The sequence below is a fragment of the Thermobia domestica genome, chromosome 1 (assembly GCF_964235325.1).
Source record: "Thermobia domestica chromosome 1, izTheDome1.hap1.1, whole genome shotgun sequence".
Lineage (NCBI taxonomy): Eukaryota > Metazoa > Arthropoda > Insecta > Zygentoma > Lepismatidae > Thermobia > Thermobia domestica.
In genome coordinates, this window is record NC_137454.1 from 258724658 (window position 1) to 258751950 (window position 27293).

Here is a 27293-nt window from a genome sequence, read left to right on the forward strand (position 1 = left end):
TCGATAATGCTTCATAGATTTCAAATTTCGTGTACTATTTTAGTATCTTTCGGTCTTTTATTTGCACTATAAAAAACTTTATTGTACTTGTTGTTCTTATTTATTGACAAAAGAAACTTCGGGGCTGGCGGAGGTGAAGCGATTTAAAGTTATGATGAAATTAACAAAAATTAAATTATAAGCCAAAAATGAGCAAAAAATATATTTTTAAACGAAAAATTACTGTATGCGAAGATAGAATTATTATTTCTTATTCCTTCTTCTCCCTCCAAAAAATGTTTGTTTCTTCAATAATAAGAAATAACAAGTACAATCAACGTTTTTATGGTGCAAATAAAAGAAAAGTGAAAGAGGCTGAAACGAAATAAGAAATTTTGTATTTGTGGAACTTTATCGTCTTTGGGGTACCTCAAAGCATAGCCTGCTTCGATTACCCTAAAATTTTATTTTTTATGTTTTCTACATCAAAAGGCAACTTTTCCGCACTATTAGAAATAAAATTTAAAATTTCGAGTTTTTTTCGTTCCAGCCTAATATACAAGGTATTTCAAAACAACACCGACAACGTTTGGGAGATGGTTCCTGACACCAATATAAGACAAAAAGTATAGACCACACTTTAGGGATCTATACCACTTTATAAAGAGAGTTTAGCTACGGGCATTTAATTTGAAGTATTCATCAACTGCCTCTAGGCTATAAAAATTATTGCGGAAGTACCGCAGGATTCTGAAACATGGATATTTGGATAGGCTACATACTAGTTCCTAAGTGAAGTATTGACCCGACTACGGTAGATCCCATAGTTTTGGAACTATGAGCCCTTAAAGTCCAGTTTTTCATGTTTTCGTCAGCCTATAGCTTCGAAATAAAGCATATATGTACTCAGGTTGGTCTATGCTTTTTGTCTTATCTTGGTGTCAGAAATCATCTCCCAAACGTTGTCGGTGTTGTTTTGAAAATCGTGTATATACCAGCTGAAATAGTAAACCTTATGACAATTGAATTTTATACACAAAATCCTTGTTTGCCAGTTTCTACTAAAGGATAGTAAATGAAACTCTATAATTATGTATTAATATAACAAACCTTTGGCATTTCCTGTGCTTGGTATGCTGTTACTAGGAAACATAACTGAATCAGTAGTTGCCACCTCCAAATCAATTTGATTGCTAAAAGAAATATCGAAGGGTTTTGTTGAAAGTTGTGACCAGAAGCAAGATACTCGTAATTCATCTTAATTCACTAGTAGGTCTACTACGCTGGTCAATTTCTCAGATACTTATGAGCATTGAGTACTAGGGCAGATTATTTTTATAGTCCCACCTAAGGATGAAAAAAAAATCTTGTTGCGTGACATAGAATTTAACATAGAAGGGAGAAGTTTCTCCCTTAACTCTAATGTTTTATTATCATGTAAAATTTGCTACTGACACTTCTATACAAGACAAAAAGTTGTACATTACATACGGTCCTTTTTCTTTGCATGGTAAACTGATGGCCTAATGATAGAGCTTTCTTTTCTTAGCTAATATCTTGACCACAATCAGATAAAAACACTTTCACACACAGAGATATACAAACACGCCCAACATCTCATCCAAAATGCATTTAAAAACAGGGTTATTTGTTAATATTAGTCGTAGCTTTTGTCAGGCTTGTTCTAAGACTATTTCACTTGGTTTATCTCTGTAATCAAGCTCTTAATGTATTAAGTTGTAAGGAAACTACAAATCAGATAAAACAACTAGAGAGAATAACAAAAAAGAAAAATCCATCTTTCCTTGTTCTCCATGTACCTCTGGTTGAGAAGAGATGAAGGTAGCTTTTAAAATGTCCTCTTTCTGCTGTTGGTCGTATACATAGGGGATCTATGGTAAAGTCAAAATATTGGATTATTGCATTTGTAAAATTCAAGAAGTAATCTACATGTTCACTAAGATATGTCCAGCAGGAACTAATTCTATAACTTAAGGAACCCACAGGATCAATTCTGTAAAAACAAAAACTTGCTATTGGGGAATCCTATCTAGCGCCGTTCACTTCAGTCAGAATTGTTATTCCCAGTGCTTTCTTTAATGTCGGTCCAAAACATTTTTAATATGTATATAACTCTATGGCCTATGGAACCCAGCGGTTCAATACCGCGTTCACAAAAGTTTTTCAATTAATTATGTCCTTAGTCAACTGGATCTAGTTTATATTTTGACTGCTATTTCTGCGAGATCCATCTTAATATTGTTCTCCCATCTCTGAGCCTACTAGTCCAGTCAAATTAGAAAAAAAGAGAGATAAACCGCTAAACCAAGAAAAAAAATCATAACAAGCTGAAAGTTTGCACATACCTTTGAGAAGGTGTAAATAACATACTAAAAATCCTGAAATATTCGGTGACGGGTTTGGACGTCACATTGGAAAATTTCCGACAAATAGTGGTTTTTAAAGGTAGTAACTGGTTCTCAATTTAATAGTTATAATTCAATTGTATTTGCACTATTGATATTACTTTTAGTTCTTTCGAATAACGAAGAACTACGCTTATAGAATTTACCAGTCTAGTACACACATGGGGGAAGTAACGGAGGTAGTTTAAAAAAAATCAAACTTTTCTTTCTTTCGATTGATTTTTTTAAATCAGTTGACAATCTCGTCCTAAGTAGCAATTAAATACATTAAATACACCATAATACATATAACATCCAACTTTCATTGACATCTTGGTAATATAATCAGAATAACTAATAAAACTTCGTTAAGTACTACTCCTTGACTACGTATAGAGCGAATAAGTCTTTCTGTCAAGCTACATTCCCTAACTGTTATGTTTACTTCTTCAACGCCAATTGTCACATCTCAAGAAAAGTTCCTTGTAAATCTGAAGAACAAATCTAGATTTATTGAAATACTTCCTAAGCATCTCACGGCTGCTGGCATTACTGTTCTTCAACCCTCTGGAAGTGCAGATACCCAGATTATGCGTACAGCAATATAACTTATTCTCAAACAGCCATATCCAGTATCAATTATTGGGGAAGATATTGATCTGCTTGTACTTTTGGCCTCATTAGCGAGTGAGGAAATATAAAAATAACCAAGAAAGTTCTGTCCAGGGGCGTCATTTCACACTTCGCTTGAGGGGGGCAAGAGCACCACCGACATAAGACTTTTACGTTTTGTACTAGTATATTAGTAGACAATCGATTAAAGTATATGTATTCCTCAAACTCTTGGGGGGGGGCAATTGCCCCCTCCTGCCCTCCCTAAATGACGCCCCTGGTTCTGTCGCTTTTTGTGGAGGTCTATATTCAATTGGCTCTCACACCGTGAGTTGAATGCGAAAGAAGATAAGGTGAAGGTCAATTGTTGGTAGTGTTGTAAAAAAACCTTTTTTTCTGTGAAGTTTTTTTTCAATAAAAAAACCGTTCTTTTTCATGTTTTTTTTCAAATGTCTGTTTTTTTCTGACAGCTATTATTTATTGATTTATGTTGCAAATTATTGAAATAATCAACAAAACTTGAGTCGAAGCCCTCGTAACTTACAAATCGTTTGTTTCTTTGTACCTACACGAGCAAAATTATGTGATTATTCCTTTCGGCCCCAGATCATTTTTGGCGTTTTCCTACATTTCCAGTTAGTGACTTATTGCTCAAAAACTATTCATTCGATTGATATGGTTAAGGCCTTGTTTTTTAGAAAATGGATGTTGATCTTTTTTAGTGCAAGTTGCATTGCAGTGTTGTCAACGGGTGGGAAATTATTGAGGGAAATGTAGATGTGAAAATTTACAAAAAATTCCCTAACTGAATTTCAAAATTTTTTGTATCTAGCACCACTGGTGCTATATGGGTTCAAGTCACCTAAACAAATCTTTGGTGTGTTGACAAGGTACAGTGAAATCCTGAAGTCGCTGGCTTCCATTCAAAGAGGGAAAGAAAAAATTATGTCATACACATGAAATTTTGACACTTTTTACGCCTCAGAAGCAAAAATCAAATATGCCGGGGCTACAGCTTCTCTAATTATCCTATTGAAACTTTTTATGGTGCGTTCTGTAGGGCAAAGAGGAAGCTTTCAGGTAGTGGTACGTTTGTTTCAATGTAACCTGTAAGAGGGTAATAATAGAGGGGAAAAGTGAAATTTTCAGAATTTTTCACCTAATAGCGGGAATTAATTGTTTCGGCTGGAAACACTGCCATCAGGCAGACGAAAACTAACTGAAAACAAACCGTAGAGCTCCAAGAATATATCATACAAGTATCATGGAGATATATAACAAAGTAAGCATGAAATTAAAAAAAAATCTCATTCTACCTCAGAAATTCACCATTTTCCTACCATTTCCAGAACATGGTTTATTATAAACCTTAACTGTACTTCCCCTAATTATTCTAGTGAAACTTTTTATGGTGCGCTATGTAGGCTAAAAATGAGGCTGTTAAGACACTGGTACGTTTGTTCGAATGTAGCCAACAAGAAGGAAATAATAGAAATAAAAAGGGATTTTTTTTCAAAATTTGCCCCAAAAATCTGGAATTAAAATTTTCTGTAACTGGCAACACTACTATCAGACACACACAAACTATCTTAAAATAAGGTTTGATATCCCTCTAAAATATCCTACAAGTATTGTGACGATATCTAATAAAGTAAGCATGTCAATAAAAAATATCTCATTCTACCTTTAAAAAAATCACAGTTATCTTTCCAATTAGAGAACAAGGTTTACTGTAAACTCAACTGTACTTCCCCTAATTATTCTATTGATACTTTCTATAGTGCGTTGTGTAGAGCAAAGACGAGACTTCCAGATACTGGTACGTTTGTTCCGATATAGCCAACAAGAGGGAAATAATTGAGACAAAACATATAATTTTTCCAAAATTTCCCCCTAAAATCTGGAATTAAAATTTTCTGTAGCTGGCAACATTGCTACCAGAGAGACGCAAACTATCTTAAATTAAACACTGGTACACCACTAACATATCCTACAAGAAACAAAGCTTCTAATTACCAAAAATATATTACGGTAAACAGAAAAGTAAGGAAAAACTTCAAAAATCAAGGGTTAGAACCTAAATACGAATTTTACGTGCGCCCCCTAATTACCCCATTGTAACGATCTGTACTCGCGTTTGTTGAATAAGGACAAATGTTCGATTGGCGTAAGTTGACTTGCACTCGGACGTATAGGTACGGATTTATAAACAAAAATTTCTAATTTTTGCCCAAATATAGGAGAATTTTAATCTCCCTAGTTGGCAACACTGCGCCCAGGCTCGTCCAATAGATATCAACAGTTAGATATCCATCCGAGGTATCTACCTGGCAAGTCTTAAGGATGTATTTCTACAACGAAGGAAGCTACAGGGAAAAAAGAAGTAAAGGAAATTCGAAATTAGAATTTTTGACGGGTGAAATTTGAGAAGGAAATTCGACACCAGAAGGAAAAGATATTAATATGATAAACTATAGTCCAACCATATTTTAGAAGAATAATATCCCGATATCTTAATAAATGTCCACACAGGAGCGGATTAAACAAGTGACACACCCGTGTGTGCCACTTTGGCCACCTGGGCCACCGAGTATACATTTGATTACATTTTATTGACTACTAACTGGAGTTGTTGTTGTATTATAGTCTCGTCTAATAATAAGATCGTTGTAAACAATAACTTTATAAGGAAAATTTTCTCTCCTTTTTACATCTTAGTTCGAACAGTGTTGGTGAGAAATGCAGGGTGTTTCAAAATAAATTTTAGGGTTTTAAGTCTTCGTAATACTTATTACATTTTATGTACAATTATAAGCAATGCATCAAGTAAAAGAGCACCTCAAATAGTCTTTGCTACAAGTGTTCAATGTGAGATTCATTCGTCACACGGCACACATCTAGTCGATAGGCGAGAAAGGACCATAAACTTTACACCATATGGCACAAAACACATTCAATTTAGGGGAGTCTCGTTTCAAGTGTACCATCTCCTGAGGATTTGCTGACGGCCAGATGCAAACATTATGAGTGTTCACATTAGCTCTTAGGTGAAAGATAGATTTATCACTGAAGACGACACGATCCAGAAAATCTTCATTGTTATGCAGTAATATTTCACTTGCGAAATTGTCACGTAATCCGTAGTCTGTAGGCTTTAGACCTGTAGCAACTGCAAACGATAAAGACATAGTTGCAAGCGTCTCCTTAATATTCTTCACACAGACGGTTGCACTGTACCGATTCAGTTTTTATTAAAACACAAAAAGCTTTCTGCTCTCTAGTCTCCATCTTTGCTACTTGCTCTTTCTAAAAGGCAGACAGAAGAAACAATGCATGTACATGCGTGCGTACAAAACTGGTTGAGTTGCTTTTTCATTTGATATAATATTTATAATTGTAAGTTAATTGTAATAGATACTACAAAGTTTCAAAACCCTAATATTAATTTTGAAACACCCTGCATTATTTCAAATTGAGTCATCCCATATTCATGTTTTTTATATATATATCATCAGGGCCGGTCCTAGTCAATTTGTCGCCTCCCCCTTTCTCCAGAAAGAACAAATCTTAAAAGTCATGATTTTAAGTATGCTACTCCAGCATGAACAACAAAGGTGAGTGTAAGTGCATTTGCACTCAGAAAGGCTTAAATACTTACTAAAAATGCAATCCCATTGTGACTGTTTTTTTCTTTAAATATTAATCTATTATGTTAGTGAAAGATATAGCACACACACCTGCAGAGGAAAGATGGTAATCCTTTTTAAAGAATTCAATATCGAGCTTCAATCTCAATGTATCAGTTTGCAATTCCAGTACAACTAGCTCTTTTATCTTTATTTCTTGATTTTTCTTCTACATCTTATAACGAAATACTTTGGATAGATTAATAATTACCTGCACCTTGGGCAGAAAGTGCTCATACATGTGCACTATACTTAATAGAATGTTAATTTAATATTAACAAAAGAAGAATGTTTTTAATATCTGTAAGAGATATAGATAGTGTTATGTAATTAGTTGCTATGTAGTTGTTGTTTATGGATACCTAATCATCTTGTATGTGTTCATGACAATTTGAATGAAAATACATAAAAGTGTATCAACTAATAAACCATTTGATACCGTTCACCGACTTTATAATTTTAATAGAAAAGGTGAGAATAATAATATGTATAATTAGTAAAGATATTTTTACATGCAAACTATTACTACCACTCGAGATTCATATATCGACGATCGAACCAGGTTGACGACTACCCTTGGTGAGTCGTTATAAAAATTTTGGTGCCTTCACACCAGGATTAGCTAAAAATTTTGGTTTACCTCACCCGGGACTTTTCATAAATTCATATCCCGAAGCAAAGTAAGGGTGAATTTACTTTTGTAATAAAGTTAATGAATACAAATTTCACCAGACTAAGAAGTGGTAGAATAATTATAAGAAAAATGAACGGTGAGGCAATTGAGAAAGAATCCAATAATAGTGACAACGGTGAACATAGTGTAACACCAGGAATGACATCAGAAGACCGAATCTTGCTAGCCTTACAGCGACAATTGATTCAGATGTCTACCGAATTAAAGCATACGATAGAGCAAAAGTCCGAAGAATCTAACAAGCAATACGAGGAGTTAAAGCAGACGATAGAGCATAAGTCCGAAGAATCTAACAAGCAATATGAGGAATTAAGTAGACGAATGGAACAGAAGTCAGATGAAACGAAACAGTCAATTGTCCAGGCGATGAATGACATCACCTCGCAGTTCGAGGAAAAGTTAAAAAGAATATCCGAGGATTGTCAGGATAAGCACAACCATCAAATCCAAGAAATCAGTGATGTAAAAAAGGATTTAGAAGTAATAGAATCTTCTGTTCAACAGCAAAAAATTCAGGTCATCAATAATTCTAACAACATACGTGCAAATACGCAATTGATAGCTACTCTACAGGAAGAAATTAGAACGCTACAGGTTAAGGACAACACATACCACAATAATAGGGGTAGTGATCGCTTGGAGTTTCCCCACTCACCAGAGATGACTTCGCCTTCACCTGTGTCTGATGAGGATATTATTTTGGAAGAAATTCATCCGAAGAGGACAGATGGGCGGAAAAGGGATGGTGTAACGACACATCACGTCATGGATAGGAATCGTCACCCACTAAATACACGGAATGATAAAAGAAAGGTAAAGTTAAGTGTTAAGATGAGTGAAATACGGGCTATGAGTAAATTCAGTGGTAAATGTAATGAGAACGCTACTTCTTTCCTGGAAAAATTTCAGGACGAATGCAATATAATGTGTATAGATAGATCACAATATATGAAATTAATCCCTCATGTATTACTCCCACCATGTTCTTTATGGTTTGAAGCCGTACGTGATCACATCAATACTTATGAGGAATTCAAAGCAGCACTGATTGCGAATTATGAAAATGACTTTTTGCTTGCAAATCGAGATGCCACCATTAGAAATCAACATTTCAATCCTCGTTTGCACAAATCTGTTGTTGAATTTGTTGTAAATACATACAACGAATTAAAAGTCGTTAATCCATTGCAATCGGAATCTAGAATAATAGCATCGATTCGAAATTTGCTCCCATTTAAGTTACAACAGATCTTGTTTTCTACACAGTGTATGAGTTTCAACCATTTATTAATGCTTGTCCAATGCTATGAAACCCAATACCATGCTATGAATCAACAAGCAGGAGTAGGTAAAAATAAAAATAATTTAGATCATTTTGTACCTGTTCGGAATCTAAATATCAGAAGTGTGAACGATACGGAACACAACCTAAGCCGAGTAAATTCTAGCAATCAAAACGAGCAAAATAGGCAAGGTTATGTAGGGAATCAGCCTAACCTAATTAATCGTGGTAATCCTGATGTCAGATCACCCAACAGAAGTAGATATAAAAACAATCGGAATATAGGGCGAAATTACAGGAATACAACAAGCTACATGGATAGACGTAATTGGAGGTCAAGAGATGGCACTTCGTATCAAAATCAGAATCACGATGAAATACATGTACAACATATTGTGGAACCTAATCATGATTGTGCAGTACAATGTACTTTATTAGAATCATATGCAAGTACGAATGTAAGCTGATTACCGTTAATGAAATTAGGTTAAACCCATATCAGTTATAGATTCTTGTGAACTTTTATTTTCAATTTTATGAGTTAATGTTGATAACGAAAACGACTCTTATGAATACTTGAAGTGCTTAAATATAGTTTTAGATAGACTGGAAAGTTAATTTTCAAATGATTTTTATTTTTTCTTGTTAATGTGAAGAATCATAATTCGATTCATAATTGATTAAAAGCAAAGATTATTTATATTAGATTGACTTGTGTTGAAAACTTAACTGCCAAAGATTATGTTGAGTACAAGATTCATTCTATTAAGTTAATTATTCAACGACTATCTTGAATAAAATTCTTCTATATTTTATGCCTTATTGATCCAATGTTTATTTTAAAATATCACCCAATATAATTATTATATAATGCGCCCTGGATAATGGTAACTCACGTTTGTTTCTTACGATTTTGACTTCGCACCCTTCAAAGATTAAATAGGCGACGACGTTTTAATAATAAAATATAATAATAATGTAACGAATGATAATGAAATAAATATAATTAATGTAATAAAAGATAAGTATTAATGAAGTGAAAGATTTGTTATTCAAGATCTATATCTATGATATGTAATGAAGATACATACGAGGGGCGATCAAAATGTGATAAACATATGTAATGTAAGACCATAATTGTAAACGGACCAGTGGTTCTTGAAGATAAAAGCCAAACTCGCTTATGACTTTTATATTCAGTCCAATTGTCGGGCGACATTTTATATAACGAAATACTTTGGATAGATTGATAATTACCTGCACCTTGGGCAGAAAGTGCTCATACATGTGCACTATACTTAATAGAATGTTAATTTAATATTAACAAAAGAAGAATGTTTTTAATATCTGTAAGAGATATAGATAGTGTTATGTAATTAGTTGCTATGTAGTTGTTGTTTATGGATACCTAATCATCTTGTATGTGTTCATGACAATTTGAATGAAAATACATAAAAGTGTATCAACTAATAAACCATTTGATACCGTTCACCGACTTTATAATTTTAATAGAAAAGGTGAGAATAATAATATGTATAATTAGTAGATATTTTTACATGCAAACTATTACTACCACTCGAGATTCATATATCGACGATCGAACCAGGTTGACGACTACCCTTGGTGAGTCGTTATAATCTAACATTTTTTTTTAAAAAAAATACTTGTTTCTATCTTCAATGATAAGGAACTTGTTTCTGACAAAAACGAGACTAGTTTCATATCAAAACTGTGATAACTTACTAAATGGAACACATATTCACTACTATTCGAGAATTGAATTCTTGCATTTGACAACAATCAAGCAATTTGTGCTCGGATTTATTCGACTATTAGCTTTAGCATTGTCCATGTGGCCTTAAACTAATGCAACCTAAACATAATTTATGAATGTAGTATTCAAATAGAAGGTCCGCTTAGTAAATGTAACTACCATCATCATGAAGTCTGTTTCCAACAAGAAATATTTAATTTAAATAATATACTTATGACAGATTTTGCCGGACCATCCAAGCTTGCCGCTCCAAGCAATTGCACGTGTTGCATATATGGTAGAGCCGGCTCTGCATATCATATATATCTAGTCGACAAATTATTTATATATGACATTTAGAAAAATACTATTAGGCAAATTAGTATTAGTTTTTACCTTTAGACAAGTTATTGGAATTTTATACTGTTCGTGACATTATTTTCGTACTTATTAAAGACCTGCTTTCACGAAAAAAACAAAATTTCATTTCTACTTTTATTCCTTAGTTGATATTGATTAAAACTACTGAAACTCGAATTGTTAATAGGTATGGTATTCATGTAAATTGTAAAATATTTGTAGCGTATCAGTATCTAGCGTTTAATTTATGTTGCATTTTACGGTGATTACACCTACATAAAAATATTTCATACTTAAATAGACGTAAGATGCATTACAAATGACTATTTGGAAAAAAACTAAATTTAGAAAAAAACGAGAGGCAATGTTTTTTTTCTAAAAAAAACGTACATTTCTGAAAAATACGAACCGTTTTTTTTTTATTTACAACACTAATTGTTGGTGTGGGTATATCCAACATACTACCTTGTTGTGGCAGTTCAGTTACACCGTGAACTTGCGTAAGGACAAAGTGAACATGGGACCTCTACAGAGCGTCATAAGGGGCGGAAGGTATGAAACGCCTTTGGTGAGGGTGTCATGACTACGCGAACAGTGTATCGGTGGTTTAAAAAGTTTAAGGACGGTGCCGAAATACTGAAGACGCACCACGTGCCGGAACATCAACACATGTACAAAATGATCTTCAGGCGACAATTGAGGCGAACAGTGGCTAAACATGTGAGGAACTGGACTACAATTCAGTGTAAGTCGAGAAACCATTCGGCAGCTCCGCTATTAACTTGGGAAGCATTACAAGTTGAGTCGATGGGTCCCACATGATCTGATTCCGAGACAGAAGGCAATGCGAGCAGACACCAGTGTTTCTTTTCTGTCTCGTCTGAGGAAGGAACCATTTCTGGATAGGGTGTTGACATATGATGAGAAGTGGGTCCTGTATGAGGCTCCACGGCGCCATCATCATTGGTTAGTATCCCATGAACCGGATCCAAAACAGCCGAAACCAGCACTGCACCAAAAGGTGGTCCTCCTGTGTGCTTGGTGGACTGCTCGCGGCACCGTGCATCGGGAACTGCCACCAGCTAGTCAGAGGATCAATGCAACTGTGCACTGTCAGAAATTGAGCCGTGTTCAAGAAAAACTCAAAACCCTGGAGACAGTACTTCTGAATCACAAAGGAGTCCTCCTATTACAGGACAACGCTAAGCCCTACGTTGCTAGGATGACCCGGAACACCATTCTAGGCCCTGAATGGGGAACACTATTAGATCCGCCATACTCCCCGGATATTGCACCGTCCGATTATCACCTGTTCCCTTCCATGGACAATCACTTTAGAGGACGACAGTTCAAATCTCTGGTGCAAAGTGCACCTGATACATTCTCCGCTTCACGGCCTACCAAGTTCTACCGCGATGGAATCCATGGCCTTCCAGAACATTGGCAGAAAGTCGTCGATGCTGATGGGGACTATTTTTGATCATCCAGGTACGTATTAGGTGACATATCAGTGTTCGAAGACGGTGGGTGAAGAAAAGACAGAACTTTCTTGGTTACTTTTATAGATGTTACATTCATTAAACCTAACAGGGAAAAGTCCCTTCTAAAGTCTTCAGTTCAAGAAAATTACAAGAAAATCTTGGAAACATGAAGACACATTTAACACTTTTATATGCTGCTACAGATGCAATATATCATCAGCTCCTTACCGTCAAGGGAAGTAAAAATCATATCATTTCCTGAAGAAACGCAAAAATCTACAAAAATAAGTCGGTGTTTTCAACGATGAGAATGCGATCCCTGAATCCGTCACTGCTTCTGATGAACTGTTTCTTCTTACTTTGTACGGTGCTGAAAGGTCAATGCTTACCTTAGATCAGCTGTGTTATCGTGCATTCATGAAAACTACTGCAAAATATCCCGTCACAAGTGAAATTCAGTTGGAAGCTTTTCCACCTACCAGTGCAGCAGACCATCAGCACTTATTTTGGGTTTACTATCAGGTACAACTCTGGAAGGGTAACAAGCTACCCCTATTTCCCGGTTATCGCAGAGAATTGAAACGTGTTTGGAACCAATCATGACAATCCAAAGCTCCACCTCTGGACTCTATTTTAACTTATATATTGTAACTCCAAGATGGGATGTGAACACGTATTTAAGTGCAGAAAAATAGGACTTATATGTTACTCGTTCTGTGTACAGTCACCAGCAAAAGTATCTCCCCCTAAATGATCTAATTCCATTACTTGGGGTACAGGTAATTTGCAGTTGTGAGAACGCATAGACTGATGCAACCCAAATTACACGTAACTTTTCGCGGCACTGACAGCAGTTGGTAGACCTGATCCAGGTGTGTATACAGCTAAAAGTGTACAGTACGTAACTAACGAAACAGTTCTCCATTCTGATATGAATATCTATGGTTCAGAGCGTGTTGTCCAAGGAACACCATATACTATTCTCAAAATTGCTGTGTATGTAATGTATTATTTCGTTATATGCTATATGTTCAGAGAAGTAAAAATAATGACCACGCATAAATTAGAAAATTCTTGAAAGTAGATGAAAATATTAAATCTAGAACAACTGCTGAAAATAAGCTTGTAAATCATTGTTTCCATTGACAGAACTTCTACAATTCTCCTCATTCCAACATATTTTTCTTTCTGGAGAGGAGAAGATCTTGCTTGTCACATTGAGTATGCACTGAAATTGATATTGACACATTTGAAAAAGTTTTAACCTGGCCGGGATTTGAACTCGGGTCCGCTGAATATAAGTTCAATACCACTTAACCACTTAACTAACGCTTCACTTCAGCTTCCACTCAAACTTTTAGCTAACGAGCACGTAGTTAAATCGTTACATTTAAGACTATACATAAGATACTAATGCTCGTATAAAGGTGTTCCTTATGTGAGTATCACAAGGACTTACTCGAAATTTCCTTATTTAACCCCAAAACCAGTTATATAGATCTTCGTCAATGAGGAAAATATCACAAAACATTCTTCAAGTTGAGGTTACCTCATAGTTTTTAATGATAGTCCCGATTTACATTACTATTCTTGCTCACCTTAACTTGTAATTTCCAAAGAAGAAAAGATGACAGACATTATTGTCTCATTCTTGGAATTGTATCAACACGTGTAGGAATAGAAAGTTCTATTTTTAACTTCCATAACTACTAGTTGATTTTCTTATGTTTGTTTGTATGAAGGATTTGTAGTAGAGTGGAACTCGTATGGCAGAGACCCGGGTTCGAACCTCATCGCAGGAATAATTTTTTTCTTTATGAAGGTATTGTTTACGTAATTGATATTGTAATTCTGTTATTCCTGTATTATTATTGGAAAGTCCAGATTGGGCTACATATTTTATATTTTATGAAGTTTTTGATTGTATGTTAAGTCTTTTTGTTGGTATGGAACGTATCTGAAATGGTGGATTGCTTAAAACACTCATATTTCTAGCAGTAATAGTAGAAACTTACAAGCAGCTGCTGGAAAACAATAACGTTTATGTTTTATCAGTGGTATTTTTAACCCATACTAACGATATTCCTTACGTATTCATCGACTGTTCGCTAAACACGTTAAGTTCTTAGACAATGCGAATCAAGGTTGAATACAGCTGACGTCATCTTATAGTTGTGTTTCGAAGATCACTTTTCTATTGAGAATGCACTGAAGAAAAGCATCTCAACACTAAGACCGAGAGAAACTGATTATTTTCATATTATCTTACATTGAAAGTTCCAATATTACAAATGATAAAAATTACCTTTAATCATCCAATGGGAATTGACCCAGGACCACCGGGATGTGAAACCAACGCTTACTCCACTACTCTAATACATCGCTCTTAATTAACCAGGGAAAAACTTGGTGTTAAGTGTCTTCAGAAAATCGCACACTTTTACAATTCCGATGTCGCAAAACTTCCGATGTTTATGTCATAATAAAATAGAAGGTATTATGTAGAAATAATAGTCAAGATAATTCAAATCTAAATAGTCAAAGTAAATTGTTGAAAATAAGTGATAGAAGTAGTATTAGTGGATATTATTTCAGCATTTAGATACGAGAAAGTTTAACGCCCTGCTTGAGCATTGGGGCTAAATATTACGTGAAATTACTTTAAATATATCTCTTCGGAATGAAATATTTAAGTTTTACGTCTCACGATTATGCCGGCTAGCTAAAGGAGACGTTATATATATATATATATATATATATATATATATATATATATATATATATATATATATATATCTTCGGGTATTTCTTTATAATTATGTTCTTTCACGAGCAATAATATACATTGCAATTCAACATTTTATCAGTCTACTCGATATTGGCGAAATCAAAATCTCTGACCATTGGCCCGCGCACTCAAACGTATTTTTTATACATATTTTCTGTTTATTACATTATTTTGTATGGATGTTTTGTTTTTGTGAAATGTAGAAAAAGAAAACATAACGTAAACAACCTGAAACTCAAGTTTCCCCATGCCGAAAGCATCGGTGGACCAGCGATGGCCAACTAGCGACCTCTTGGCAAAAATTGGATGCCCTGCAGCGACAATCCGCTGTGGCCCCACTTTCGTTTTTAAAATTGTACTTCCAGAGTTCCATCAGCGGCAGAGGCGCGACGAAACGCCAATAAATCACAAAATTACTCACCCAAAATATGTTAAATCGCCTATATGTGTGATTTGTTTACATTAAAGCGAATCTTTAAAAATACTAAAAGAATAAGTACTCCGGAGTGGGCGCGAACCACAAACCTTTTGATTACTAGGCGCGTGCTCTTCAGATGTTTCCACGGAGGCGATGAAAAGCGACGTCACATGTAGAGGGATAAATCCTTGAGGTCTTTTTAATTTTGCAAATCAGAGTGCTCCTTAATGTAAACAACCTGAAACTCAAGCCATTAGCATTTACGATCTAAGGAAACCTAAAATAGTTTTGAAATAAGTAGCATTTGTATTAATGATGTTCTTTATGGAAAAAAGTTAAAACAAGGATATTTTCAGATTTGCCACTTTTTCATATAAATTTCAACAGAGTAAAGTTTTAGATTCATATTAACAACTTTAATAATTGAGACAACTACTAAAACTCATATTTTGGTTAACTTTTACAAAAACGTTGACACGTTTCTGAAAAACTGATTTCTGGAAGGACACTGTTTTCATTCTTTTAATTGTTGCCCGCAACATGATACCCAATGTTCAAATGGCCCGATGGGTTCAAAACAACAATAGACAATGGAAATATTAACTACAGTCTATCCACTAGAAATGTTCCAGCACATTGGTTAATCGGTTAACCAGTTTGGTACGGGTTAAGTTTCAAACCGAATGTGTCGGTTTATTTCAGAAAAACAAACCATAATTGGTTTTCTTCGGTTTGAAACAGACACTGGATTGAACTTTTTGAGAATATTCTTATATATCTTGAAACAAAACCCGAACTATATGAAATGATTTCTTGTTAGACTAAGTAATTGTGAATCTGCTATTTCAATTTTCAACGAAATTACGATTCTTCATATCTTTCTCTTAACAACTTACATGTAACACTTCCCAAGTGTAACACTCTGATTTTGATAAAATGTGGCAGGTAGATACTACATATGAAATAAACGAATACGTGTTCTTTTTTTTATTTTCTGCAGGAAAACGGTTTTAGAGGGCCAAAGCCCCCACACAGAATTTTGAACGATGACGCCCGAAAGGCAAGAAGAAGTGGATCAAAGTGAATGAAATTGTATGCAGATACTGTAAACGTGAAATGAGGGAATACGTGTGTCGTATTTTCCTGAAAAAAAAAAAAAAAACGGTGGGTAGGTCAAGAAACCCTTCAAACGTTTGATCACGAAATATCAAAAGTGCTACTAACAGTATGTCAGAAATGCCTAAAGGACATGAATAATTACAACGAAACTTTCTGTAAGTACAATACGCAAAAACTAAACGAATATTTTTTTTTTAATTTTCTGCGGAAAAACGGTTTTAGGGACAAAAGCCAACACTCAATATTTGAAAGTTGATACCCGAAAGGCAAGAAGAAGTGGACAAAAATGAATGAAATTGTGCACAGACATTGTAAACGTGAAATGAGGGAATACGTATTTCGTATTTTCCTGAAAAAAAAAAAAAACGTTTGTTTGGGGCACGGAACCCTCAAAATTGCTAATAATAGTATGTCAAAAGTGAGTAAAGGACATGGAGAATCGCAACGAAACTTTGTTTAGAGACAATACACACAAAAATAAGCGAACAAGTATTTTTTTGTTTGTGCGGGAAAACTGTTGGAAGCAAGGCTCTCTCCGAAAGAAGTAAATATTACCGTAGAAGCGCAGGAAGGAGTGGACCGGAACGAATGAAATTGTGCATAGATATTGTATATATAAAATAAGGAATACGTGTTTCACATGTGTCCCCATCCGATTTTCTTCAAATTTGGCACATTAACAGTAAGCACAAAAAGTGTATCGCTTTTTTATACTATTTTGGGAGGCGCCTTTAACCCATACAATGTTTCTCCGCATAAACAAAAACACGTGTCGATTTATTTTCTTTTTTCTGTTGATGTGCCAAATTTGAAACAAATCCTATGGCGGGACTTGGGAAATACGAATTGCCTGATTTTAAATATACAATATCCACACACAATTCCATTCATTCAGTCTACTGCTTCCTGCGCTACTACGAAAATATTTCCTTTTTTTCGGAGGAGCCCTTGGCCCCAACACTGTTTTCTCGCAGAAACTAAAGACATATGTTCGCTTGTCATTTGAGTATTGTCCCTAAACAGAGTTTCCTTGCAATTCTCCATATCCTTTGGGAACTTCTGACGTATATGTGTCTTATTGACACTTTTGATTAATCTAATGTCATAGCTGTAGTATAAATGGAATAATGAAGAGTTACTATTGCACATATTTATTATATTAAAACGTATGAAGCTTCAATATCACGCATAAAGTTGCAACATAGGAGCTGAGCTTGAACGTTGAAAAAGTTTTAAAGACAGAGTTCTTTGTTTCTACGGTAGCTGAACACTTGTACAGAGGAATGTAGAACATCGTTGCTAAATGTAATAAGCAACTAATGGGTATTTGCTTCTGCATTCAGTGTATTGAGCTGACTAGAGAATATAGTCGTTGAAAACTACAATAGGAGGATACGATGATAGGAGTACTTTGGAAGGAGTCTTCATGTCGCATACAGCTTTCGTTAAAAACGTTCAAGAAAAGTTCAGGGCTACATGCGAAAATACAGAGAACAATGAGGTGTGATTTTCCTGCGACTGACCATTTTTAGCATCTAGGAAGGGAATAGCATCACTAAGCAGCTATGTCAACCGTCAAGAAAAATGAACCTAGAATTTTGAACAATGTTGGTAGCTGGTTTGAAAACGGGAGAGAGGTAGTCATTACTCTCAGAATCCTTCACCCCTGTCATGTAAATAAGCTTCCACAGGTAATTCTTTATATTTGTACAAATTTTCTTGAACCTGTCGCTATCAGAATATGTAGCATAGGTTAGTTCGTATCTCGTAGTATATTTATTATTTATAAAACCAAGGCTTATTTCAAATTGTGGTTGTATCTCCAGCAGTTCTCCACGGGGAGGATGCGTATTAGTCGTAACAGCGAGAATATGGCCGTCGCTAGCAGCGGATGTCTTGTGTGAGAAAACAACACAACAGTAATAAAATCTTTTAAATCTAATGAAATATGATATAACAGCTTTTCACCTCTTAAATATATTTGTAAATATGTATATACTTGATTTTAGCATAGTGTTTTACCTAATCAAGTGTTTAGTTTACATCAAAACAACAAAATTTTCAAAAATAATGCACGAAAACAAATACCCATGCAGGTGGGAAACCTTTGTAAAAGCGCCACCAAAGGGCTGCACCTGTTGGCACAAGAGAAGGATCATGCAGGTAGTTAAAAATACAGATGCATGATTCGTGTTCTATGCTGACTTCTGCGCTATAATCAAAAGTAAATATAGCGTGACATATCAATCGGAAGCTTGAAATTGTGTGTGAACAGTGATAGTGATGAAAATACTAACAAATCCCTCATAAGTGTGTAAATAGCATGAGAAACTAGCATAGTGCTTTAAGTAGGTCAGACAGTACAAAGACCTGTGGTTGCGACCCTCTTCACCTCAACCAATCCTCGTCATAAGATTTCATCGAGCTTCGAGGCGAGCCCATGAAAAAGTGAAAAACCAGGGTTTGTTTTAAAACAAGGACTGGGGTGAAGAGAGCTAATTCGGTTCTTGGTCGGGAAGCAATTGACAGCGAAACTACGTGTTAAGCTTCGGACGGCGCGCTCTGCCTGGTTAATACAGTCAACATGTACTGTGTGTGTTTATGGAAACAAAGTTACGAATTAACGTTTGCTCCAATACAAGATTTTGTTAGTATTGGTAGCCGGTGTGCTGAAACTATAACAAATATAAAATATACAGAAATTTCGTGAAAAGCAAACTATTTCTTTTGTGATAACAGTGCAAATTTCAACGAAACGAAATGGTCACAGAACATTGTGTGTAGATGATCAACACCGAGAACATTCACGTTAGTGATTCCGTTTCGTTATCGTACTAAGCGTCATCTTCCTTTCTCTTATAAAGGGGATGAAAGTAGTTAGAGTAGTAGTAGGGAAATATAGTCAATGTACACCTGGCTGGAGCGCGATAGACAGGGTATTTCGCGAGCTTCTGAAATTTCACTCATAAAGAAGATATGCACGACAACTTAAAACTTGGGATCGCAATCACATTCCCAATCTAAAGGTCAAGTCTCTTACTGCTAGAAGGACTTGCTATTTGCAGTAAGATGACAAAGTAGCAGTGTTTCTTCTAGAAATTCGTAGCAACAAGAACTTCAAGCAACCAGGTGTCTGTCTCATTAATGGGAAGAGATGAGATCGAGGGAGCACCATAGCTTGGACCAACTCCAGTGAAGATTTGGAAACCAGAGAGGGACCGGAAATTGCGTCATTGAAATTTTCAAAGAAGAATGAACGAACATTTCATTCAAAATCTTAAAAGGCCTATATAAATATAGAAACGTGTGAGAATTAATATATTTTTTTCTCTGTATATAGATATATATAAAAGTGTATATCTTTTTCCGCATGTGCAATATTAAAATCTTCCGTTCCAATGGAAGTTGTGTTACATTCTTCACCAGGAGTTCCTCTCAGGTATGTGTCAAAATTCTACGTAATATGTTTTCCTTCCAGCTGCCCAGAGATGCAGAAAGCCATCACGGCATGATTACAGCTAACATACGTGTTAGTTGTGAGTGGTATTATTGGTACCCAGAACCTGAAGTAAAACCACATAGTGCCTAAAATCAAGAGTCTCATTACATACTATTAAATTAAAGTAACTTCATTTTGTTCAGTTCACTAACTTATCAATTGCTCTACCGAATTTATTTAAATACTTTATTTCATTTGCATTTGATTTAAGATAATTTCTCATTTGCATATGATTTTCTTATGCAAATTGTGTCGGCCTTCAGCCGTACAGATCAGTTTCTTACCATTCACAAAAGGCAGTCCCTCTGCCTCTTCCCTCTTTACACAGGCAGCGGTGGCTCAATGGTAGAGCGTTCACATCTGGTGCATGGGTTTTTTGATTCGATCCCAGCTCACGCCAAGTGGACATCGTAGTGGGCAAACACCGAGTGGGTGGTTTTTCGGGGCTCTCCCGTTTCCTCCCACTTTCTTCATTCCACCGTTTCGTACATTTATCATCATCACCTCTCCTTTAGCCTAACCGGCATAAGCATGAGACGTAAAACTTGAATATTTCATTTCATTTTTGCCCCAAGAACCATTTTTACGTAGAAAATAAGAAATGCGTGATCGCTTATTTTATCCATTCTGTCGATTAAAAGGAATTTAAGACGCAACAAGAACATTTTCTAATTGCGTTGTGTTCTGAGTTTATCTAGAAGAGATGTAGGGGTCAATATTGTTTATAAGCATTATTTCACTAAGCCATATAATAAGGACAATTTACAAATAATTGATGGACCTGAAATTGTGGTCTTATCGAGCAATCATTCTACTGTATATTCGTTTTGTTTTCTGCTTCACAAGAATAAAGTATTACCCAACAGAACCTTTTAATCATTTCAAGCTTAATAAATGAAGGCATTCAACCGCTTGTTCCGGAAGAAATACATTGTTTTGTTAACGCCTAGCCAAAGATGTTAATCAAACAAATACAGTGTCACTGGTCTAAAGAGATAAAAGCGAGACAACACTCACGCAGCACGCAGTTTAGATTTAAACATGTCTTTTATGTCATTATCTTTAATCAGTTTGTGCTTAATCTTCAAATTTGACATTTTTAAGTTGCATGTAGATAAAGGCAATTATGTACCTGAAACCGGTATCAACCATTGTCTCACTCTACATTGGGTAGCAGTAGTAAGGTTGGGCACCGACATTTGAGAGAAACAAATACAAACTATGTATCTAATATTTAGCTATTTCAATATTCCAAACTAGGTAACCACATTACCAAACTTTCTTCTTACTGAAATGTAAAAAGAAAGGAAATAATCCTTCTAACAATAAATACCTTTTAGGCGTAGTATTATAATAGCTAAATCAATGTTTAGAAGATACAACTCTTATAAAAAGTTATGCCTAGTATTTGTATGAAAGTTTTCATGTGGTATTTCATTACAACTGCATTCTTCGATAAAAATTCAAGGATTAAATCTATACAAGGATGATAAAACATAATGGGCTTTATGCAGAGTCGTTCCGACGAGTGATTAATGTCATACTAAAGAGTTCGACTAACATATATTTCCTGTAGTAGTCAGGCCTTTAGTATGACGCTAATCATACGTCACAACGACTCTGCATAAGGGGGAATATGTTTCTTTTCGCCTTTCTGATCTTTCGCGCCTGTAGTTGGTCACACAGATCTATATGTTGGAAATGGCCTAATAAAATATTTCCAGTTTACCAGTATATATATTTTGTTTTCACCAGTGAACTGAAAGTATTTTAAATTTAATTCAAAACGTTGTAATTCGCTCTCTTATAAAAATGTCCGTATCATGTTTAGACATACTGGTATAAATATAGTGTCCTTGATTTCTTAGGAAAGGAGACCGCAGTGGCTCAGTGCTAGAGCATTTACCTCTTGTGCATGGAGTCCCTGCTTCGATCCCAGCTTGCACCAAGTAGGTTATGTGTTGAACAAATACCATCTGTGTGGGTTTTCTCAGGGTCTTCTTTTTCCCTCCCATTTCCTTCATTCCACCATTTCATTCATGATTACCGTCTTTTTTAGCCTACACGGAAAAATAAATGAGAACGAAAATGAAATCAACATTATCTGTAACATCATAACGGAGAAATGGCTGAATGTTTGTGAAAGTTAGTACCCATCTTGAGCAAAGTTTTTATTATAATACGTGTTCTAAAATAAAGGGGGAGACGGGATGATCATATCTATTCTAGGGTGGTCAAACTTGAAATATACATTTCTGCAGGATAACTCGTTAAAACTTTTTGAATTAGACTTAAAATACTTTCGCTTCGCTGATAAAAATTAAATATAGACTGCTAAAGAGGTAATGTTTAATAAAATATTGTTAATTAGCATTTAGAACTTAGTGTGGTCAATTATTGAATCAGAAAATGAAAAAAAAAACTGTCATCCTCGAGTAAAAATGTCGTATACAGAAGGGAGAAAAAGTAATAGATTTTCAAGTCGAAAATAATTGAACGTGTCAGTTAACAGGAGTCCTAAGTTTCTTCTCATAAATCAGAAAGAAAAAAACTAAAGGAAGCAGGAAATAAATTGATTATACATGGTTACAGAAAAGCCAAGTAACATTCTTGTGTCAACTCTTCAGGTAGTTAAAAAATGAGCTTTTAAAAATAGATTATACAAAATTGTGAGATATTACTAATTTAGAATCTTCTTTTGCAATGGAAACTAGTGTTACGATACGAATTTCACTTACCAGGATCCTAATTATTTTTCGAAAAGATTTATTAACAACAGATAGTTGATCAAGTTTGAAACACTAGTGGTAAAAAAAATGTGAGAAAAATCTGAAATACCCTATTGTGTCAAAAGTATTTATAACTGTCGTCATGTATGTTATATGTGGTTATAAATTATTCCTATTACAATAAAATATATTCTGTGTATTACACTATAGTGAGTCAGAATTTCTTCCCTTTTTGGACTCATCTGAATGTATCAAATTGTTCCTGTTACATAGAAGCATCGATTATATCCATGATTAAGTGTGACGTGGAATGCGTGTTAATCATAAAGCAAGACAGTCAGAGTTGGAGTTCAATAAAGTTGATATTCGTACAATGTTCCCTAAAATAATATAACTTGCCAGGTTAATATAACGTTGGACCAGCTTTCGTCAGCAAAATTGCTCTGATGTGACGTAAAATGGATTTATATAGGTTGTGAATGATATCAAGTTGAATATTGCACCATTTCGCGTGCAACGCATCACTTAATTCTCTGACAGAGGATAGAGATTTGGAAATTGGGAGGATCAAGGGAGGTGTTCGACTTTATCCGGATGTTCCTCAAACCACAACAGCATCAGTTCCGTGAATGGGAGCATTACCATCCTAATATAATGCGTAATTTGCCGGAAGCAATATCTAGACCATAGGATGCAAAATGCACATGGCCCCCTAAAATGATTTTATAATCGTGCGAAGTGACGCGACCGAAAAGCGGTAAAAACTAGAATATTGTGACCCATAGCATCATGGAGCAGCCGCCATGTTTCATTGTTGGGCGGAGATACTGCGTATCATATGCTTCTTTCAGCGTACGCTACACAAAAACACGACCGTGGTTTGAAATACATTTTTAGTGCCACAAAACATGGCATACCTGCCTACTGAAGTGTGGAATCTCCTCGAGTACAGCAAAGTGCAGCAACTCGACGTGTGAGGGACACGACAAGTCACTGATAGTCTGCTGGAGAGTGTGTGCAGCCATGCAGCCTTAATTCTTGTCCACAATTCGTGAGTTATTGATAGCAGAGGTCAGGGATGTAATGGAGGGTATACGCGGGTATACGGCGTATACCCACCTCTAATTTTTGGAAACTATCGTATAGCCACCTAAAATTTAGGAAGTACGCGGGTACGCTATATTCGATCCATGGTATACTCATTTCATTGAAACGAACAACAACTGCCTTTCATGTACTGCATTTCAAAGCAATAAATCTCACTAAACAGCTGGTCATTGTTACTGGTGCAACTATATTACCGAACGTCTCCGAAAAGATACTATTTTAAATTAGATTTCTGAAAATAAATCTCCTATGATGAAGTTGTGAATGGTTTCTATACGTATCACCGTTACCATTCAGAGAATAACACTATCTATAAATAATATTCATTTATTCAGTACTCTCTTGATACAATTCCTTTCATCAATTTACGACTGAAACCCTAATGTTCCTTTAGACACTTTAGCTATTCAATTCTTCCACAGAAACATTCAACTTAATATATCATCTTATATCACAACTTCATAACCATTAAACAACAACTATTCTCAATTTAAAATCAATAATTATTCATTTGTCTTTTTAACAAATAAATTCAGTGGCACGCTAAACAAGGTCCTTCTTGCCATTGTATATTTTCGACCCACTTATTGTTCATTTCTACCACCTACAACATTCTCCCCGCTTTTTTCTTTTTCTTCTTCATCTTCTCTTTTGGTTTTTGTTCCTCAATTGCTATCAGTCTATCCGCTTGTAACTTAAATTTGTAAAACATTCTTCCATCATCTACTTTTTCTTCTTTGTTTTTTTCTGTTTCTTTCTCGTCTCCTTCCTCCACTGACTCGGTTCGTTTCTTGTTCAATCCTCTTCTCACCATTTTGTTGTGTTTGTTTTCCAATTTATCTTCTGAGGTCATATTTTTCTTAGTTTCTTCTCGTTTATTGAATTTTATTTGTTCTAGTACAACTACCTCCTCTAACTTGATAAACAACTCATCTTCTTCAAATTTACCTCTTCTCATCTCATAGGTCCTCTTAGCACGTATGTCTTATTTTTCTATGTCCTTTTCATCTTTTTCTACAGTTATTATACGATGTTGCTTCCCACGTTCTTCCCATGATATATCCTCATATATTTCACCTGGATCTCTGCTTGCTATCTGGAACGGTCTACTTTCATCTATATTTAATCTGCGTTCTGACTTCACCTCATAGTAAGAATTCAACATGAAATCATCCATTGAGATAAGGTTTTGTTCTTTTCCTTCTTCTTCATTAGTTTTCAAACCATCTCACGCTTGTTGAAAATCTTCTATAATAAATGTGCGCTTATCTTCCTTCTTCAGAAATTCCTTCTCTGGCATCTGATTAAGGCTCCTTTCGTTAACATTCATCTCTCTTTTAGAACAACATCTGGCGAAGTAGTGATATTCATTACAATTTCTACATTGTACATCTCTCGCTAGACATTGGTACGCTACATGTTGTCTTCCACAAGCTACATATCCATAGTTCTGCCTTGTGGACTTTCCGGCAAAATTGGTTTTATATTGAACCGTACGATTTGTTCGTGGGTGCTGTTGTTCTGATCTTGAATCCGGAAGATGCTTGGCTGTTGTTTTTAGTTACCCTAACCTCGTATCAGTTCTATAAAATACTGTGACGTCTTTTTTTAATAATTCAATTTGATTGGCAATATCTGTAGCTGTGCTCATGGTTAATTCTTTGGTAGACAACATCTTGCGAGCGGCCTCTCTTGCTATTCTGGAAACTATCTGGTCACTCAGGGCATCCTCTCTGAATTGTCCAAATTTACACCGGTTGGCCTGCTTTTTAGTTGGAGTATGTACTCTTGACACAATTGACCAGGTTGTTGTTTCATATTATGGAATTTATATCTTTCCACTATGAAATTTGATGTTTGCTGGAAATATGTGACTAGAAGCTCTCTAATAGTATCATGGTTCAATTCTGCAACTATTTTTGGTGATGCCAACTCTTTCAGTATTTTATACACCGAGCTTCCAATCAATGATAACAAAATGCATACTTTTTTCTGTGATGGTACATCATTAGCCCAACAATATTGTTCATAGCGCTCAATGTATGTTTCCACACCAGGTTCATCTACATCTAGTGGTTCAAAATAAGAAATTGACTAGTGTTCTGCCATTGTGTATTTCGTGGGTTCTTTTTATAATGCTCGTCGCCAATTGTTGCTGGTGCAACTATATTGTCGAACGTCTCCGAAAAGATACTCTTTAAAATTAGACTTCTGAAAATAAAACTCCTATGATGAACACTACTGCAAGTTGCGAATAGCTTTTATACGTATCACCCTTACCATTCAGAGATTATATATAAATAATACTCATTTATTCAGTGCTCTCTTGATACAATTCCTTTCATCAACAGCAATGACCACACTTTTCAGCCCCTTTTTGATCCAAATTCAAAGTTTTTCAATTGGATACAACTTGAGCGAGGCAATATGGGATGGAACCTGTTCCTTTCTAATCGCGGAAGGAGGTTCCGAAAAAATGTGCTCTTTACTTTAGTTTAAGGGTTAAGAGGAAATTAAATAAATATACTTGCGCTAAGAATTCGTTAACCTCCACAAAAATAACAAAAGACGTGACCTGTCGTCGATCTAGTTTGAAGCATTCACTATCGTTCCCAATACCATCAACTACAACAGGGAACCTTACTGTTCATATGTAGCCGCAATTGACATCAAAGAAAGCGGCGATTAGTTTCGATAAATACTCAGCAGGTAGTATTAGTAGTAGTTTTTCCGCAACTTATTGGGTAAAAAAGGGAGGGGGTAAAAATAAACATTTTTCTTTGTTGTTTTATTTTTGTTCAGGGAAAAATATTTGAAGAATAATTGTTAATAGAAGAGGATAGGAAAGAAAAGTCAGGAAAGCTTGAAGCGTATGAGCATGTCACAGCAATCCTTGATCATTTTAGTACAGCCATCACTTCGAAAATATTTGCTTAGTAGTGTGGGTTGATGAATTAAGTTACTTTTGTAAAATGTCTTAGGTGTTAGAAAATTGGTTAGAAAGGAAAAGAGACAATAGCTGTGTATATTCCGTTGACGAAAATATAATAGCAAAGACATCGAGAAATAGCAACAAAAATTCAAAGAACATGTTAAATTTGCCAGCTATTACTTCAGAGAAAACGTAAGTTTATTTATTTCACATTATAAAGACTGTAATGGCATTTTCGGCTTGATAACGAAGATATCAGAGGATAACATCCTTCGTTAAAGGCAATGAAAATGAGATTGCTTGGGGCCTTTAAGTTAGGTACCATTCCGACAGTTGTTTGGTGTGAATGAAGAAAAAACTTTCTTAGGACAGCTGATCTACAAAGGCTATTTCACACCTTCTTGACCGATTTATTATTATTATTATTATTATTATTATTATTATTATTA

The 27293-nt window shown here is 35.2% G+C and overlaps 2 protein-coding genes across 3 annotated transcripts in view; one reads left to right on the forward strand and one right to left on the reverse strand.

The window, feature by feature from the left end:
• Window positions 1-1259, reverse strand: part of LOC145667565 (1-aminocyclopropane-1-carboxylate synthase-like protein 1) — an 80399-nt gene extending 79140 nt beyond the window's left edge. Inside the window, exon 1 of the mRNA XM_081735038.1 lies at window positions 1090-1259. Coding sequence (XP_081591164.1) covers window positions 1090-1236 — 147 coding nt within the window. The 5' untranslated portion in view covers window positions 1237-1259. The remainder of the gene's footprint in view (window positions 1-1089) is intronic.
• LOC145660603 (uncharacterized) overlaps window positions 1-27293 on the forward strand; it is a 269662-nt gene that overhangs the window by 86985 nt on the left and 155384 nt on the right. Inside the window, exon 1 of one of the 2 annotated variants that reach the window (XM_081725898.1) lies at window positions 18729-20016. The exons of the other annotated variant lie outside the window; for it this stretch is intronic. The gene's annotated coding sequence lies outside the window, so the exon portion shown is untranslated. Of the gene's footprint in view, window positions 1-18728; window positions 20017-27293 lie in introns of those variants that run through there. 2 annotated transcript variants of the gene reach the window in all.